Source organism: Eschrichtius robustus, chromosome 4 (assembly GCF_028021215.1).
Source record: "Eschrichtius robustus isolate mEscRob2 chromosome 4, mEscRob2.pri, whole genome shotgun sequence".
Classification (NCBI taxonomy): Eukaryota; Metazoa; Chordata; class Mammalia; order Artiodactyla; family Eschrichtiidae; genus Eschrichtius; species Eschrichtius robustus.
This window is the reverse complement of record NC_090827.1, coordinates 15,973,037-15,993,156: the sequence shown is the minus strand read 5'-3', so window position 1 is coordinate 15,993,156 and position 20,120 is coordinate 15,973,037. Positions and strand designations below refer to the sequence as shown.

General features: G+C 37.4%; 1 protein-coding gene across 2 annotated transcripts in view; it reads left to right on the top strand.

Annotated features, from left to right (window-relative positions):
* Positions 1–20,120, top strand: part of UNC5C (unc-5 netrin receptor C) — a 410,747-nt gene that overhangs the window by 253,874 nt on the left and 136,753 nt on the right. For both annotated transcript variants that reach the window (XM_068542466.1, XM_068542465.1), the window contains exon 3: positions 11,829–11,972. In XM_068542466.1, coding sequence (XP_068398567.1) covers positions 11,829–11,972 — 144 coding nt within the window. The remainder of the gene's footprint in view (positions 1–11,828; positions 11,973–20,120) is intronic.

The following is a 20,120-nucleotide window of genomic DNA, read 5'->3' as shown; positions in this document are numbered from 1 at the left end:
TACCTCTAAACATATTTCCAAGGACATTTATTTATTTATTTAAATTAATTAATTAATTTTATTTCTGGCTGCGTTGGGTCTTCGTTGCTGTGCACGGGCTTTCTCTAGTTGCGGCGAGCAGGGGCTACTCTTCGTTGTGGTGCGTGGGCTTCTCATTGCGGCGGCTTCTCTTGTTATGGAGCACGGGCTCTAGGTGTGTGGGCTTCAGTAGTTGTGGCACACGGGCTCTAGAGCGCAGGCTCAGTAGTTGTGGCGCACGGGATTAGTTGCTCCCCGGCATGTGAGATCTTCCCGGACCAGGGCTCGAACCCGTGTCCCCTGCAGTGTCCACTGCCCCACCAGGGAAGTCCTCCAAGGACATTTATTAACCACTGATTTTTTCAACACTGCATATGCAAGTGGGATCTGACAGAAATGTGACTAAATGGGCTTGTAGGGTAAGAAGTAAATGCATTCCAACTTGGAAGTAAAAAGAAAATACTAGATGAATGATATACATATAAATATACATAGTATTATTTGGTGCATATGTATACTGCTTATATAACATACCCACTTTATGCTGAAACCCAGTTTTGTTTGTCAGCATGTTGTATCTATCCTTCAGACTGAATAGTCCTATCCATTAATTTCACTTTACTAAAAACCTGGCTAATCATGCAAATATCATCTTTATTAGTGTATCATCACAAAATATTAATTATTGTGATTCCACGCCTTATGACACTGAACTGCACATACTAAATAGCTAGCTTTCCGGTTCTCCCATAGAGATTGTTTATCCACTAGGGTATGTATCCTTTGAAGGGAATACATTTATAAAAGAAAGGAAAAGAACAAAACTTTACCTGGAGATATGAACAGACACATGATTGAAGCTGTTTGTTCAGTTGGCAGTATTATACAGTTACATAAATATCTCAGGAAATCAGAGCTCGTGGTGGGAAACAATCATTTTTCCTTCTTTATTTTTCTTTGTGGTGCTAGTGCAGAATGGACATGAAGACATTACAAGTTACACACGACATTCAGAATCAGGCATCACTCTTACATTATTTCAAGTTTTAGTTTTCCTATCTCTTGTGAAAACATCAAAATAAGATGTTGGACTGTAAAGAAAATTATAATAGTAACTAAACATTATAACCTAGATTTTCACATCAATTTCTTCAACATTTATTTTAGAAATAGTATTTTGAAAAACTGTAAGCACACTATTTGAAAATATTTTTCTTACATAATAAGCCAATTATACTGTTTTATAGCATTTGGGGCATAATATTAAAATCACACATTCAGATATTTGAAAACTCAATTATATTGTAGAAGGCCATCTAACATTTATGTCGTATTCTCTCCTTCCTGGGCACACAGGAATATTACAAGTCCCACTTCCTTGCCGTGCAGCTTGGCCAAGCGATTACTTCTAGCCCATGGGCTATAAGTGAGCTATGTTGAACTTCAGAGCCCAGCCTTTTAAGAGCAGGTGTGAGCTCTCTGTGCTCTCTTCTCCTTGCTTGGAGACCCTGGTAGCCATGGTTGAGAAGATGTAGGTTGAAGATAGATGAAGCCTGAATTACTAAGAAAGCTCACACAAAATAGCTGCCCTGAAGACTTCTGTGATGGAAACATAGACTTTAATTTTGTAAAGCTCTGAAATGAAGGGCATTGTGTAGTACACAGCATGGCATAAACTATTTTAGCTTCTGAAATCACATTAGTTAGGCTAGTTAGTATCGTATTAAGGGCTTACTCTGCTAAGAGTTTTACATATATCACGTCATTTAATCCTTAAAATAACCCATTGAGTTAGGAATTTTAATTCCTATTTTCTAGTTGAGGAAAGTGCTATTTAGTGAGGTAGAGGAATTTTCCCAAGGTCATACATCTAGTCATTTGAGGAACTAGAATTTGAACCAAGTCCTTCTCCAAAGATCATACTCTCAATTAAGTTAATTGCCAAGGATGAATTAAACATAAGGTTTTACTGGCAAATAATGTAGCAGTATTGTCTTCTGGAATTCTACCTAAAGCCTTATGTTTATCAAAAACTAAGTATATGTAACTTAGAATCAGCAGAAGGTCAAAGAGACATTCTCTGCATTTAAAAAAAGGAAAAAAGTTTAAGTGCGTTATACTTATTTGCATTATTTTATTAAATCATCTTTCCCTTTGGAATAATAAAAGAAAGATTTGAGGCAGGGATCTCAGAATATATAAAAATATTTTGGAAATATCAGAACAAATAGTTATTTCTCAGTCTCTCTATAAAGTTAAAATTGAAAATTGTCTCAGCAGGAGTTCAGTACATACTCCTGGCTTGAAAATATGAAATGCTAATATTTTTCATCTCTACTTAGAATTTCACAAGTTAAGTTTTTTCCTTCTTGTAAATTGAGTCATTCTCGCATACTAGAATTCTTTTTTAAAAGGATAAGAAAAAAGGATCTTCTCACTGATACTTGATCCGTTTTCACTCAGCTTTTACTGGAGGCCCAACAATTTTGGAGGCTCTAAAAAGCATTACAGTAACTCCACTTTTTGTTCCCTGTTCTTAGTGCAAATACCAAACATGTTCAAAATTTAAATCAGAGCTGTGTTTGATTATGTCTTTCTGGCTAGAATAGGAGGTACAACTGCCATCATGACTGAAAGTTCCTTTCCGCTAAAGTCTAAGGGAACACAATCACATATCTTTTAAATAATAAGTATATCATAGTGTACTGGGGGAAATATTCTTTCATTAATTCAACAAATATTTATTGTATGCCTACAATATGTACCAGGTATTATTCTAGGCCACAGCAACATCAGGTAACACACAAAAATTTCTACCCTGATGGAGCTCACATCCTAGTTGGACAGTGAAGAAAGACTCTAGAAAACGTGATTGTGTTTATCAATTTTAAGTCTTCTCTAAACGACGGAAGTTTGCTTATTCTGCCCCAAATTAGTCAGAACTACCCTAGTTAGTTATTTCTGTTCAGTTGCTTAGTGTCCCTGCCTCACCTGGGTACTGGGATAGGGATGTAAGAAATTCCTGATGGGTGAGAGCTGTGCAAGCTTCTTCGTTCCTGAAATCAGTAGACTCTTCACTCATCCCATCAGGGTAGATTTACTCTATCTGTGCTCTAATGTAGTAGGCACCTAGGGGGTGAGTAAAGTCCTGGGTGATTTGGCTGAAGGACAGGAAACTTAAAGGCAAATCACTAGAACTTATTCCTGCTGTTCAGATTTCATTTCTAAATATCGTAGCCACATCTGCATTGCCCTGGACAGTTCACGTCCCCACCCAGACTGAACTCTCCCAACTCTGTTGAAAATTTCCCAAACCAGCCATGTCTTTCTCATCTGGGTATGTGACTAATACAATTTCCAGTCAGGGTGTTCTTCCCCCCTTCCCCTCCCTTAAAACTATGTTAGTACCTCCAATGGTAATTTTGTTAACAGAATGTAGTTTTATTTTCAATTACTATTTTATAGGATATTTAAAAGGAATTTTATAGATTTCAAGAACTTTTGTAGCTGTTATTTCATTTCTTTCCTCACAAACCAATGGAATGAACAAATTCTTAACTTTATTTTACAAGTTGGGAAACCACGGCTTGATGGATTTAAGACTTTCTAGAAGTCAGATAGTATATACAAAGCAGGAATTTATTCTCTTATCTAAATAAATCACTGGGTTGCTGTGTATTAGACAAGTATTTGTCTAGTCCCTCAGTTGTCATAATAATTGTCTGGATGATTTGAATATTTTTAAAAAATGAGCATTTATAGTTTGACTTAAAAATTTTTTTAAAGAATATGAAATGTATTGCTTTTAAGATAAACAAGTAGCTGTCCCCAATATCCTACATATGAACTGTTGTAAGTGGCAGTCACTCCAGAGGTGATGGCTCTTAATGCTTGTTTCTAAATCATTTGGGATAAGAAAAAAAATAAAAGCCTGACAGTATGAGTAATTATTATTCTGAATATATGTACCTGATTTTTATTATCAGACTGTTTTCAGAGGGTCACCAAGAATATTGCTCTTAACACTTATGATTAATGACTTGTTGTAAGATCATTGATCTGAAAAGAAATTTGTAATGATAATTAAAATTAAAATTAGTAAAATTCAATTCAAGTAAATTAGATTAGTTTTGTTTACTAGTAAAGTCATATTAATCTTCCTAAAGGATATGTCATTTTTAAAAATGTCATTTCACCACTGTACAATTTTCACAGGCTCCCTTCTCCACAATACAGTCTTCTGTAACTTGCATACAAGGCTCTCCAGGAATCTCTCTTCTAATTCCATGGTCTTCTTTACTTAATTCTTGTAAACTACTCTGCACGGTGGTCACCATGCTTTTTCATCTCTGCCCTTTGGCTTCTTGCTGTTCTCTTCTCCTCAAGTGTCTTTGATTCCTCTCTAAATTTTTAAACCCAAACCATGCTTTGGCTTAAAACTCAAATATTCCATTCCCCAGGTTTCCTGTGATCTCTCCTTCTAAAGAAATTTCTCTATAGCTTTCTTTATGGGGTTTTCAGAATTTTCCAAACAATGGATTACTTTTATTCAATAGATCAACATCTGGTGAATGCTAAACAAAACCACATTGAAAGCTATGATGAAATGGGTTCTGTGTTTATGTTGACTGTAGGGTTCTATGGTTTAATAAATTTGGGGGGAATGGTGGCAATCCGAATTAAACCTACTTCTTTATGGCAGAACTTCTGACCAATGCCTTCAGTATACTAATGGGCACTCTGAGTTTCTAAGAGAAAGTTGTATTAAGCAGAAATCCCCAAACTTATTTGAGCAAAAACCACTTTTTTAAGACACAGTTTAAGGAATATTGGTGTAGTGAAAGGAATAGGAACACTGGATTCAGACAAATGTGGATCTAAATCCTGATTTCAGTAGTTATTAGCTGTGTGAACAATTGTTTAAATTCTGACCTCCACGTCTTACCTGTATTAGAGGTGTAACAATATTAATCCCAAGGATTATTATGCAGATTAACTGAGACCCATGGTAGATGTTCAATAAATACTAGTTACCTTTACTGTTCTGAGCTACAATTAAATTTACCTGTAGCTTGGATTTAACACTACTTTGTATTATAGCTATAACAAACAAATCATTCATTCATTTAACATACATTAACTAGACAAATATTTGTGCCAATTACTATACTGTTGGATATACAGTGCATATGACAGAGCCCCTTTACTCAGTAAGCTACTATTTTTATCTCTAGTATCAGACAGTAAACTTCTGAAAAAGGGATCCATAAGCATTTCATCTCTATGCCCACCTTGGAAACTACTGTGCCTGAAACAGTTGCTCAAGAACAAGCTCCACAATAGAATGTAACCCATAGGAGGATAGAATCCTTATCTATCTTCTTTACCACTGTGTCCTCAGCACATAGAAGAGTGCGTGGCACATAGTAGAGTCTCAACAAATACCTATTGAATGAATGACTGGACAAAAGTAATAGTAAGGTCTATAATTCATAAGTCCACAGTTAACTAATCTACAATAACATGTTATTATTCCCCACCCTTATTGACAGGAATCTTTTTTTAAAATTTTGTTAAAATTACTTCTCTTGAAATTACTAACAAATCACATGAAATAGGGACAGAAAGGAATGCATGTAGTTAGATTTAAATAATGATTAAGAATTATACTTTTAAAGAAAAATGTTGGAATATACATTCAAATATATATAATGTTTGATGTTTTAGGAAAAATATTTAGACGAATAATATGTTTGCTTTCTCAGTGGAATGTGCTTTGTGTCCTTCCAAACTGAACACATTGCCATCATCATATTTTCACAGAATAGCTTCTTTATATTCTAAAGAACATTGACATATGAGAAGAGATTAATTACAGAAAGCATTTTAGTTCCCATTTTGGTCTCAGAAAGGCTTCTTGGAACAGAGATTCAATAGGTTTTTCATCACCAAAGTCAAGAATTGGAATTACATGATGGGCCAAAGCTGGTAAGATTAATTTCTGTCAACTCATTCATACAACTCTTTAAGTAAGAGAAAATATTTCGTATACCCACCACTCCAATTATCTTTCATACTTACAGCCCTAGGTTTGATGGGGTTAGAAAGTCAAATCAAAAGTAGGAGCACTGTTTCTCCTGTAACATCTAGAACCTGACACTCCTAAAAAGAAAAGGGAAAAACAGTGTTAGCATTGTCAGGGTAAGTATCATTTGTCACTCTAGTTTAATATCATCTTGCAATTAAATTTTCAAGTTTCGGGGGGAAGACTGCGTTTATCTATGGTTGTCATATAGCTTTCTAGAAGCACTAGATGTCTCCCCACTCCAGATACATAATCCAATGAATAATTTTTTCTCAGCTCTAGACAAAACAAAAATATAACAAAACAAAACACAAATCCCCTTTGGACACAGAATGCCAAACCAGAACCAAGTGACTAGAAACTATCACATAAAAGGTAATCAAGTCAATGGCCTAGGTATGAAATGCTTCCAAGCAAATCTCTTGAACCACTAAGTCCCAGCCATGTTATTCCTTGACTTTTTGGTAAATTCATCTTGATCACAAAGATAGTAAATGTAACTTTAACAAAATTATACTCATAATAAATCAAATACACTGGTAAGTTGCAATTCCCAATTATACAAAGTAATTTTAGTTAATTAGATGGACTGTTTATATATTAAATATTATATTAAAAATTCAGGGAAAACATTTCAGAGAGAAGTCGGTAAATTATGCGTTTACAGTGTCTTCTTTTCCTGATGTACTTTAAAGATTGTCAAATGACTTCATGTAACATAAAACAATGTCTTAATTATAAAGTTCTACCTTTTGAGTTTTCATATTTTGATTATCTTAGTAAGAGTTATAAGTTGCTAAAACAACAATCAGTTTTTTTTATGGTATGACATCCTTTTAAACAATGATAGCATTTTGTGTGGTTAAATTTATATTAAGACATCTTGAGCTGCTATGTTTCATATTTTAGATATTAGTGAAAACTAATAGGGTTAAGCTCTGGAAAAAAACATGAAAAAGAGACCACACTAATTCAATAAAATGTTGTAATCTATTCCAGAACATCCTTCCCTGCAGCTTTGTGCATTTCCCACCAATCTGTGTACTAACTTTGAATATACCGTAATGAGATTTGGTAGAGTCACGTCTGCAGCTCTTCTCCCAATAGGGAGAGTGCTGGAAGTAATAGAATTGCCAGCTCTGCACAACATGGTGTTTCAAAACTTCCCTTTGCGTATGAAAGATAAAGTAATTGGGAGGAGTGAGAAATGCAACTCAGGCACACATAACACCTAAGTCTAACATGAGGTGAGGATGCTTTTTCGTGAAACATACATGGGGTATTAGAAGATGCAGATTTGATGAGCATATTTTAAAAATCTTTAAGATAATGCATGATTTTTGAGTATCACCTAATAAACATGATAAATGAATAGCACAAGGCTGGATGTGATATTTTATACATCTTTACATTTCTGGAACAACATAACTTTTGACATTAGTGGACTTTTAATATTTGCTGACAGCACTGCAGATTACATTTCTGGGGGAATGTGGATATTGTTTTAAATAATTATGCAACAGGATTAATCATGGATTTTTGATCACATTATAATAATCTCTAGAAAAACACTATTTATGGTGCTTGACTATTATGAAGTTAAATTTATGCTAAAGATAAGGAATAGATGTCAATTACCAGATTTTATTGCCAAATTCACGTATAGCCTCACAAAGATCCAATCAGAAGGTGGCATTTGCATCTGAATTTCTAAAATCATGTGAAACTCCCTATTAACAAGTACATGTTCATGCTCATTATAAGACTTCTTGGTAAAGTATGCTAATTACTTTGCTGCACTCTGGCTCCCAAACCACAGCGATTCCTATTGTAAAAGCAAATCACTGCAAACTTCAAACAGCATGCATCCTTGAGATGCCGCTATTAAAGGAAGAACAGTGATGGGAAATCTTTGACGTTATCAGACAGGATGGAAAATACACATTTGTATTTGAGTAAATCCTGTAGACCGAATCATTTCCCCCCACCCTTAAATAACCTGAAACCAATTTCAAGTTCCCAAATGCTCTTCAAAGCAACCTGCTTGGAAGTAATGCTGGTGGCATTTCAAATTTCAAGGCAGGTTGCTTTTTCCATCTCAAGACTTCAAGCAGGTTGGAAATTGCACTTTCAAAGAAAAAGGATATTACCTACTTTTAGCCAAACCACTAGCCTCTGGTTTGATGAACAAAATGTCATAGGTAATGAACTTACCTATGGTAATGAAAAGATGATATGTAACTGAGTAACTCAGAGTCTGAATAATGCAGCTAATTCTAGAGAATTCTAAAATGTAAGTGTTTAGATAACTTCATGCTCCAGTTTTTTCTTGTTCTGGTGTTGTTGACCACACGTTGGAGTGTAAACTTTGGGTATGTGGCGGGTCCAGTATACAGAGCTGTAATTAATCCATCTCCTCCTGGATGGGGCATCTGTGAAGTTGAAGACAAAAATCGGTGTGTGCTTGACTCCTGTGCCCATGGGGAGCCTGGGCCACACAATTCAGAACATTCGTATGATGAATAATCCCTGTAGCAGGCGGGTCTGTGGCTTCTTAAAAGGATTTAGATTTGTGCTCAGTAGAAACATCCATGAGTCTCTTAGGGCAAAAGGATACAGTGGCCCTCATGAAGTTCTCCTAGCATTTAATTAGGTTTCCTGTAATTGCTTTAAGTAAAAGGTGGGGTGGGGGGAATGAAACCTGAAGTTATCACCTTGGGACACAAAATATTTGTATGTGGTTTTACTGTCCTGAGCCCGTTTGTTGCTGCTCTACATTTTGGAAAGAACCATTATAGTTCTAAGGAAATACTGCAGGTTTATCCGCCCTTTGGTGACTGCAGCAACCTTTAGAGGAAGAGTTTCATTTCCAGTAACTGACTTTCTGCATGAACAGAGAAGGTATAAACAAGTAAAACAGACAAAAGTTTTAAAAACCAGAGAGTGGAGTAAAAAGAAAGGAGGCAGGAAAGGAGGGAAGGCTCTGCCCCATCTTTGCACAGATTTCTAGATATCAGAAAAATGAGAACAATTACAATGAGACAGGAAAATGAAAAGCCCAAGCAAGGACCAGGAAAGAGGAAAGAAATTAGTGTTATTTGTTATTAAGTTGGTTTTTTACTGTGGAGACTTGTTTTATTGGTTGGACATTGGCTAAAATAATATAGTAATCTTTTCATTGAAGGGTGACGGATTGGGATATGCCAGTTACTTGAAAATTCTTTTCAAACTTATCACTCTATAAACATAAAAACGTTACTAATTTCCAAAATGTTAAAATAATATTAAATATACTTAATTATAACTTTTGTAAATAGAGTCGCCCCATCAGGATTTTGCCGTGCCTTGGGCTTATCAAACCCACTTTCCTGGGCTTCATTCCAGTTCAGGGACTCACGAGTGGACCTAAGGACTTAGTTGTTTCTGTGACTCAACTCCCATCAGCTTGTGATAGGAAGAATTGTTTATCCCCCAATGGGTCAGCACCTACTATTGTTGGGTGGTTGTTAATTTCCCTGAGTGCTTTTACCCATATGAACATGTCCTAGATTTTAGGGTAAGTACTGGAATACCCCTTTTTAGGCTCTCCAGATGACACCTCTTTCATGTTACCTATACCAAGAAGTCATGATCAAACATTTTAAAATATCATAACTTTTAGGAACTAGTTAAACTTTATATCTTGTACATATCATTATATCATATATATCGTATATATATTTATATCTGTATATTTTTTAATTCTCATCTGATTATGTCATCTTTTAACTTAAAACACTTGGTTCTCAGAAAGACATCCCAGATCCTAAACATGGTGTACAATAGTGGTTCTCAAACTGTAGCATGCATCAGAATTCCTGGAGGGCTCGTTAAAATATTGCTGGGCCGAACTCTCCATTTTTCTTGTTCACTGAGTCTGGAGTGGGGCCCAGGAATCTGCATTTTCAACAAGTTCCCGAGTGATGCTGATAAAGCTGTTTTGTGGGCCATAACTTTGAGAACTGCGGGTTTACAAGAATGTATGTAAAGTGGTCCCTTTCTTGTCTCTAGTTTCATCTCATGCTAGTATTCTCTGTGTCCAGTGCTCAGTTGTCTTCTCCTGGGTTCTCAGTCTCCTCCTTCCCTTTCCTACTTCTTCCCATGTGCCCTGTCCCTCTCCCCATAGGATTTAATCAACCTAACTCATGTTGGAGACTTTTATGTATCCTCCTCACAAAAATAAAAGTTTGGGCTTCCCTGGTGGCGCAGTGGTTGAGAATCTGCCTGCTAATGCAGGGGACACGGGTTCGAGCCCTGGTCTGGGAAGATCCCACATGCCGCGGAGCAGCTGGGCCCGTGAGCCACAACTACTGAGCCTGCGCGTCTGGAGCCTGTGCTCCGCAACAAGAGAGGCCGCGACAGTGAGAGGCCCGCGCACCGCGATGAAGAGTGGCCCCCACTTGCCGCAACTAGAGAAAGCCCTCGCACAGAAACGAAGACCCAACACAGCAAAAATAAATAAATAAATAAATTTATTTAAAAAAATAAAAAATAAAAGTTCATTGAGGGCAATGACTGTTTGACTCATCAGAGTTTCACAGGTACCTAGTGCAATATGTTCCACATGATTGATACTCAGTAGATATTTGGTGAATGAATGAATAAACAGTACAGAGTAATACATTGAACTTCTCTTACTGTGCTCCTACTCGACCCAGAGCAAATTCTCCTACTCCCTAAATGGTGCCCCTGCCAGTTCTCTCAGTAGACACTCCATGCTGGAAGTATGTGCAAGAGAACTGGCAGTTGCCCACGTATATTGTTCAGATAATCCTTCTTGCTCATGCAAAGAGGCATATTGCAGGATGAATACCCCTAAAATGATAATCCCAGATTCTTAGTTCAATTTTTGTTATTTTAGGATTACATAATACTGTGAAATAAATTCCAATTATTTGAGCATTTTAACTAGAAGCCACTTTATTTTTAACAGGATTTTGGTTACATTGTTATTATAGAGACACACTTGGGCTTTCAAAATATTACTCATGAAAACCTTAAAGTCATACATTCTTTGGATAGAACAGCAGGGGTTTGTTAACTAAGGCTAGTATTTCTTTTAAGAAAAACAATGTGCCTTAATAATAGACAAAGCTGTTTAAAATGACTTAGTTTTGAAAAATCACCACATATTTATAAAGTACTAGGTCATGTAATAAAAACTGATACACATATTTGTGCATATAAATATATATATTGATGATTTATATACTTACGATTATAGTTTTAGGTCATTCTCTCTCATTTCATGTAAAGAATTAGGTAGACTTAGTTATTGTAACGCTGTGTACAGCATATGGGTATCTTACCCACAACCTGTATAATTGAGATAGAATCCTTAGAAGATGTTAAATTCAAGTTACTGTTTCAATACACAGAGGAAGGTACCTTGGTGGAGGGTGAATGTTACGCTATAACGGGAAAGGTGTAATTCTATGGAGTGATGGACCAACTCCACTTTCATTATCTGGTGAATCCAGAAGATTTGAAATAGCAAATAAGAGAATGAAAAAGGTGTGGATCAAGTAACTGGATCCAGAGGAAAATCAGAGGAGATAAGAGGCAATATCTAGGATGTTGGTCTATGGCATCAAGAAGGATCACTGGAGGAAAAATATATGTATGGTGTTTTGTATTTTGTTACTACAAGTCTTCTCCTGACTTAAATCTTCCTTTGCCTTGGCAGGTCTCATTGTCCGGGAGGTAAGCATTGAGATTTCACGCCAGCAAGTGGAAGAACTCTTTGGGCCTGAAGATTACTGGTGCCAGTGTGTAGCCTGGAGCTCGGCGGGTACCACCAAGAGCCGGAAGGCCTACGTGCGCATTGCATGTGAGTCATCGTGCAGGGACACTGTGGATTCCAGAAACTGATGGAAAATGGGAACATTTAGACCATAAGTGCTCTAGTGTCAAAGGACCCTGGTTAAAAATTGCTCCCAGGTTTCTGAATTTGAGCTACACTTTCCCTTTAAGTCACCAGAATATCATTTTATTTTGTTTCAAGCACTGAGTAATTTTCCTTTATGGGTGTGAAAGAATTCGTGCTACTTTCAAAAGATTGAATTTTCTTTTTTAATCTGGTAGTAATTAGGCTACGGGAAAACCAACTGTATTCCTTTAATGAGTTTATTCTGCCAATTTGTTAGGACAGTGTTGACTAGTTTTGCTATTAGAAATAGAAATTACCCAGACAAAGTTTCTCTGTTTATTTTAGAACTGTTCTAGTGCATCAGAATACACCACTGTTTTCCAAACTGTGTTAATTTCTAGAGTATTTTTGTTGAGGGAGAGGTTAAAAGGTGCCTCACACACAAAAAAAGTGTTCCATAATCAATAAATGTGGGAAATACTTTTTTTTTGGACAAAGTTAAAGAGGTTTCTTCATTGCAAAACTTTCCAGATTCCTTAATATGCTAATGTGCATATTACCCCCAAGGAGGAGATGTAGTCTGCAGCTCTTTCTGCAGACCCTTTTCTCAATGAGTACTATTCACACCTTGAGCGGCATGAACGCTGCTTTAATCTGTCTTTAGGTTCCATACTGAGAAATTTTCTCAAGTATGAGACCACTGAAACCCATATAAATTTTATTATCTGAATTCCTTTGCATGTCTGTATTTTACTAAATTTCAATTTGCACTGATGTCTAATGTCACTTACCTGTAATATGTCACTAAGTCCCAACAATTTTGGCTCTGATGCTTCCCCCAATTCTGTTCTCGCCTCTTCCTTCCCTTCTGCTTGATCTAGATCCCAACTGTTGCAAACACTTCCCGGTTAGTCTCCATGGCTCAAGTCTTTTCCCTTTTCTAATCCTTCCTCCATATTACCACAAATGCAAGATTTCAGAAGATTCCTAAAACTCAGGTCTCATCTCAGCTCACCTCCATCTCTGCTAAATTTCTATAGTGGATCGTGAGATAAAGTCAAAATTTCTAACAATAGTATATATCACTGTATTAGTTTGCTAGGGCTGCCATAACAAAATTCCACCGACTGGTGGCTTAAACAACAGAAATTTATTTTCTCACAGTTCTGGAAGCTAGAATTCCAAGATCAAGGTGCTGGAAGTATTGGCTTCTTCTGAGGCCTCTCTCCTTGGCTTGTAGATGGTCATCTTCTCCATGTCTTCATACTATCTTCCTTCTGTAATGGTCCACATCCAAATTTCTCTTCTCATAAGGATGCCAGTCATATTGTTTAAGGCTACCAGTATGGCCTTAATGGCCTCATTTTAACTTAGTCACCTCTTTAAAGGCCATATCTCCAAATAAAGTCACATTCTGAGGTACTGAGGGCTAGGATTTCAACATGTGAATTTTAGCGGGAGGTACACATTTCAGCCCATAACAACCATATTTCATTGTTTACATAAGGTAACCTAAATTTCCAGCTCTGACCACAAAGAATGTCTCCAATCGAATCACACTAGATTAGAAATACTTCCATTTCTATACTTTCCAGCTATTGTTCATACTGAAGGGCTTCACCTTTCTCTTACTTCATTATTTGTAAAAACTCATTTATTCAACAAATATTTAGTAAGCATTTACTCTGTTCTTGGGACAATTGTAGGTATTGGGTATGGAGCCAGAATCAAAACATATAATGATCCCTGCCCTCAGGAGGTTTATGTCTGGTGAGCAAGGGCACGCTCTGTATGAAATAAGTAATCAGAGACAGAGCAGATGGTAAGTGCTATGAAGAAAGATAAGTGGGAAAAGGGGGTATGTTGTGCTGGGGAGGGTGGTCTGGGAAGGCCTCCAGAAGAAGTTGACAGTTGAAGAAACCTGAAGGAAGGGAGAGAGGAAGTCAGGCAGAGGGGACAGCAAGTGGCATAAGTACAGATGCCCTGAGGCAGGTATGTGCTGGCGGGTACCAAGAAGATCGAATTAGCCGGAGTGGCTGGAAGAGAGTGAGCGAGAGTAGACCCCTAGGTGAGTTGAGAAAGGTACGGACAGGAGGGCAGTGTGGAGATGGCCTAGGCCCTGTGGGTGTAACATCTTTGGTCCTCAGTATGAAATGAGAACTTCGGAATGTTTTCAGCAGAGGAATTCATGACACGACTTCCATTTTAGCAGAACACCTGACTGCTGTGTTGAGACTAGACCATGAGAAGCAAGAGTAGAAGCAGGGAGACCAGTTACGAGGCTGTGGATGTGGGTGATGTTAGGATGCATGGATTAGAAGCTGTGGAGTAGTGAGCCCTGGATTCTAGATATATTTAAAGGCAGAGGTAGTAGCTTTATTCTGAGAGGTTAGATGTGGGGTGTGAGAGAAAGAAAGGAGAGAATGATTCAAAAGGCCTGAGCTTGTTGAAGGATTTCTTTCAGTTGTCCTTAGTGAAGTCATTCCTGCCTCATCAGTCTCCAGAATGATAGGTGTTCCTTTCTCAAACCTTTCAGAGCAGTTCGTCCATCCTCTTAATACAGGCTTGTCTCCTTTGAATTATATTCACTTGTCGTCATGTCTGTGTTTTCATGCCAGCGAGTTCTGTGAGATCAGTTTTGCTTAATTCAGGTTTGCTTAACTGTATATCTTCAGTGCTTAGCACAACGCCTAGAACATCAAAGATGTTTAATAAATTTTGTTGAATTAAAACCATTATAAAGACTTGCTCTATATTAATCATTCCTCTCTGAGCATGTCTAAAGGGATTTTTCTCTTTGTCTTATGTGGATTCTCCATGAAATAGACTCTGAGGTGGAGACACGCACGTGGGCAATGTATTAGCGAGGGCTCTCCGGAAAAACATCTGTGGAGGAATAGAAATGGGCAGAGGGAGAAATTGAACTGCCGTACAGGTACAACAAAAGATGACCCCATAGGGACCTCTGGAGCTAGGACGACCCTTCAGAGTTGTCCCACCTTGAGGCACAGGAGGTGAGCAGACCTTTCTCCCCAACATTGACTAGTCAATGCATGTGGGCCCATCCTTTTCTCCTCACCCTCACCAACTTGTATGACCTAGGTCAAGTCAGCTCTTCTCAACTGAGGGCAAGTCCAGGAGGGAGAGGCTGGGAGCCTCCACCTTCAACACTCCCAACAGGTGGGATCAGTCCTGAAAACGTATGTAATCCACTACAGTTGTCTACCACGAATCTTGAAGATTTTATGTTATTAGTTTTATTTTGTGTTTTATGTTATGAAAGTATCTTGAACATACTTTCAAACATTTCAAAAAGAAACAAAAAATGTATTGTTTTGGTCAGATAATTAAATGAATTCAAAATTAGCTTCTAGTTATAATCAAAAGAGGCACAATGATATAAAACTATATCTTGCATTGCTATGTGGTCATTAATATCAAGTATAATGAATATTTAAAATTGCCAATGTACACTCTATACTAAATTGGCTTGCCTAAAAGCTGAAGTTTAAGGGCTTCATAGTTACAAATGATGGCTCTTGTGTGGTGCCAACTTTATATATGTATACATAAACAATATATAGTATTTAATAAAATAGCATATATAATATTATCTTTATATAACCCTATTCACCACATTAAAAATTAAAAACATATAAGAACCTCATCTTTCTTTGCAACATATTACATAAACTTTGCTATTTACTTCACAGCTTTTATACGTAGTTTGACATTTTTGAATAATAAGACAAACTCTTCTTCTAGTAAGACATTAATTTGCCCATAGCACCTTTTCGTCTTCATGTATTAAGACTGAAGAGAAGTTTGCTTGTACTTCCGTAAGTAACTGAACGCATATGTGTGTGGCCAAGGAACAACATCCAATATATAAAGATTTACTCATATAGATTTACATCATGATTGAAAAAAAAGTTAAATTTCAAATTCTCTCTGTCAGGGCTGATCCCTACCAAGTGAGTCCTTGCTAATGTCGCAGGAAGGTTGAAGATTTTCTGGTTTGCTCTGTTTCAAGTGAGCTGTGGTGCTTTGCCCAGTAATATCTGACCGATGGCTGTCACATCACCTGCAATTAAAGTTTAAATTTTTCTCAGGTAAAGGTAACCATGACGCTAAAGTTAAATAAGTGCAATTACCTCTCGCCTAATTCGATCTATACTCGTTATGTGTTCTGTGGAGGGGCCCATAGTTCTTTCATGAAAAGGCTCTATTTTCAGAAGTTTATAAAGCAGAAATGAATATTAGCTATTCACTCATTTAAGTTTTCTTATATTTTATACATTCAAACTACATGAAATACAAAAATAGGTTTGTGAGACAATCGGGGCAGAGGGAAAACAGGAAACGGGAAAAAGTTAGGATTCGGCCAGGTATGAGCTGAGAACATGATATGCCTGCTCTAGAACCAAACACATTTAGCAGAGGGCAGTGTCAGGTGTCCTTAGTGGGTGCTGCAGCTTCCATTGCAGAGAGAGGAGTTCCTTCTGAGGGGACTCAAGTGGACACTATAATGACTGTCCAAAGTAGAACCCTTATGGTGACGCAGCCGCCAGTTTCATTGGGTTGCTTCTTCCAGTGTCCCTTGTTATAGGCCAATGGGAGAATTCTGAGTGTTAAGGTAGGAAAACGAAATTCAGGCAGAATGTCAGCAAACACTGTCTTTCTTCAGGAAATGTCTTGGCTGCTATTGCTGATGTTGGTTGTGATTGTTGATGTTGTTGTTCATGGTTGCTTTTGTCAGGGGATGGTGGGTATGATGTGAAAAGAGTAGCAGAGTGGAGTAGTTAGAGCACACGTTTGGGGCCAGGTTGACTTACTTATTCAAACCCTGGTTCCATCACTTACTAGTGTGACCTTCATCAAGCGACTTAACCCCTCTGAGACTTAGTTCCATCAACCATGAAATGAAAATGATAGGGTTAGTTTAAGATTAAACTAGAATAAACTTGTAAAGCATATGGCATAGTGCCAGACACAAAGCAAGTGCTCAGTGTATGACAATAATGTTCATAACAACGGAGATAATGATTCATACAACTTTATTTGTGTATTTTGAAACTTATCAATACTAAGTTAACTTTAAAAACAGAAAAGTTTTTCCTTCTTTCACCATTTCCTGTACCAGGCCTGGGCTGTCAGTCCTAGAGGTTGAAGTTCTCTGCTGATTCAAGTATAATTAGACTGTAATTTTGTCCCTAAGCCTGAGGCTAGAGGAGCCCTGTATACGGTCGCCCTTCTCCTCAATTCAGTAGTTACAATGGATTTATGTGCACGGACAGTCCATCCTCCTGGGAATGTCAGGGTAGTTCCTGAGGAGTTTCTCTTTCTTATGTGTGCAAAGGCCACTGACTACGGATTGGAATAGGATAGTCTCTGGGAGGAATTAAGGAGGATCAGAGTGGCCCTCTCCGCCCTCCTCTCATAGCTCCCTCATCCTTTTCCCTGGGATCAGAGCCACCTTGTGAGCCATGGGTAGGTTTGGACCAAGCCATGTTTACATCTGTGAGTCTGTAGTGTCTAGCATGCTGTCCAGAACAACAGTGTCCGAGGAAATATAATGCCAGCCGCACATCATTTCAACTTTTCTAGTAGCCACTCTTAACAAAGTAAAAAGAAAGAGGCAGAATTAATTTTAATAATATGTTACTTAGTCTACTATATTTAAACTATCATTTCAATAAAATAACCAATGTAACATTCTTTTTTCATATTAATCTTTGAGATCTGGTGTGTTTACACTACAGTACTTCTCAGCTGAGACTAGCCACGTGTCAACTGCTCCATAGCCACGTGTGGCTCGTATTGGACAGATGGGCTATAGAATAATAATAATAGATACACTGTTTCAATCACTTTTTCACCTCACGTAGTTACCGTGTATGTGTGTGTGTGTGTGTGTGTGGTGAAAACACTTAGGCTCTACTCTCTTAGCAAATTTTAACTATGCAGTACAGTATGATTAACTATAATAACCATGCTGTACAAAAATATCCCCAGAACTTATTCATCTTGTACCTGAAAGTTGGTACCCTTTGACCAACACTTACATGAATTAGCTCATTCAGTACTTGCAACAGTTCTGTGTGACAGGTGTTATTATCCTCATTTTACAAATGAGGAAATGGAGGACAAAGGGAGATTAAAAAGCTGCCTGAGTTCAAAGCTCATATATGGAGAAGTAGGTCAGACCAGCAAAGGAGTCCATGCTTTTAACCAACACACTGGATGCAAATAAGAGAGGAGGTGACCATGATTTTGTGTCAGGTGTCAGTTCACAAAAATATCTTATTTTCCACATGCGTAATGATATAGGCTATTATTTACAATGTAGAAGTGAAAGAAGGCCTTGGGTTCCTGCCTCTCTCCTGTTGCTTGGTCTGCTCCAACTATACCAGTTTGTTTTTAGAATGTTTAACACACTCATTCCAGATACAGGCTATTTGCAATAACTCCTCCCTCCCACCTGAAACATTCTTCCCCAATTCTACCAGTGGCTCACCTCCTTCTTTCATTCAGATTTCTGCTGAGACATCAGCTCTTTAGAGGGATTAACCCTGACCAATTTACCTAACACCCGCTGTCGCCAACTCTGTCACTCTTCTAACCCCAAGCCTGCTTTATTTTTCTTGAGAGCATTTCCCTTCATCATTATTCATGATCTTTTAGGCTGACTAGCTCCACCACTGGAATATAAGCTTCACTAGAGCAGGCACTTTATTTTCTTCATCATTATATCCCCAGTGCCTAAAAACAGTGCCTTAGATGTGGCTGGTGCTAAAGTAACTGAAGACGTAAGTAAATGGAATGAAACCGAATTAAATTGTAAGCATATGATAAGGCAAAGTGACGCTGCTATTTCATGCTAATGATTTGTTGTTTCAGTAAAAATGTTTTATCACCCAAGGAATTTGAGGACATCAGATAGACTGAACTAATTGCCTCTGTGCTCCCCCTACTTCAAATTCCCATTACACTTTTGTCTTATTTATCTTCTCCATAGCACTTATCAACTTCGAACCTACTATATACTTATTATGTTCATGACTAGTGGTCTATTTCCCCCAGCCCCTTAGAAAGTAAGATCCACATGAGCAAAGATTTTTGTTTGGTTTGTTCACTCATGAATTCAGAATGCCTACAATGATGCCTGACACTGTGTAGGAACTCAATAAATATCTTAAGGGAATGAATGAACTAATATTTCTATAGTAGGGGTGGTAGTATCTCCAGTTAAATATATATGTGATCTTGTCAATTATTGTGTTAGTTTGTATATACAGAAGTCATTATTTGTGGCCTTGTATGTTACTTTTCCATTTCCTACCTGTCTACTCTACTTGGCATAATCAAAATTTAAAATACAGTTTAACCAAACAATGCAGGTGTTCTGCGTTAACCAGGTGTTCTGAAAGACTTAGGTTATACCATGACAGGATCTGGCAGCCTAACACCAATGTCTTGGTAGAGCTCAGCAAGCTTGCCACCACACCAGAATAAATGGCCTGTTTACTAACGTGCACTTCTGAGCTGTGGTTTGACCCCCTGTATGAACCATTTAAGTCCCCAGTAAACCCACTGTAAGTTACAGAGGCTGGTTTTTGAATTAGATGAGATTAATTGCACAATTTAGACATTTTTAGATAATAAGACAAAATTTTTAACAATAAATGTCTCCTTGTTTCATATAAATCTCAACCGTTATATTAATTAGTCCATCATGTTGTTCCTATTTCAAAATTAAAAACCATAACACATACCTGATTGCATCAGTCTGTATTTTTCCAAACTTATTTGCTTTTGTGTTTAGACAGAAGTTCTCAAGATTCATGGAGGCTCCACAAATCCATAGGCATTTATAGCTCATATTTGTTCTGAGAGGTAGACATCTAATTGATAAAATACTGTCTCATAAGTTATAGTTTGGGAAAAATCATCCATCTATGTGCTATAGGAAGGGCTGGTAACCCACTGGACTAAAATATGTCATTAAAGTAATGTTTTATGCTGTATGAAATGGGAAGTTTATGGCTAAACTGCTTATTTGCAAAAAAGCTTGTCTGCAATCATTGTGTTCTTTTTTTGTACTCTGAG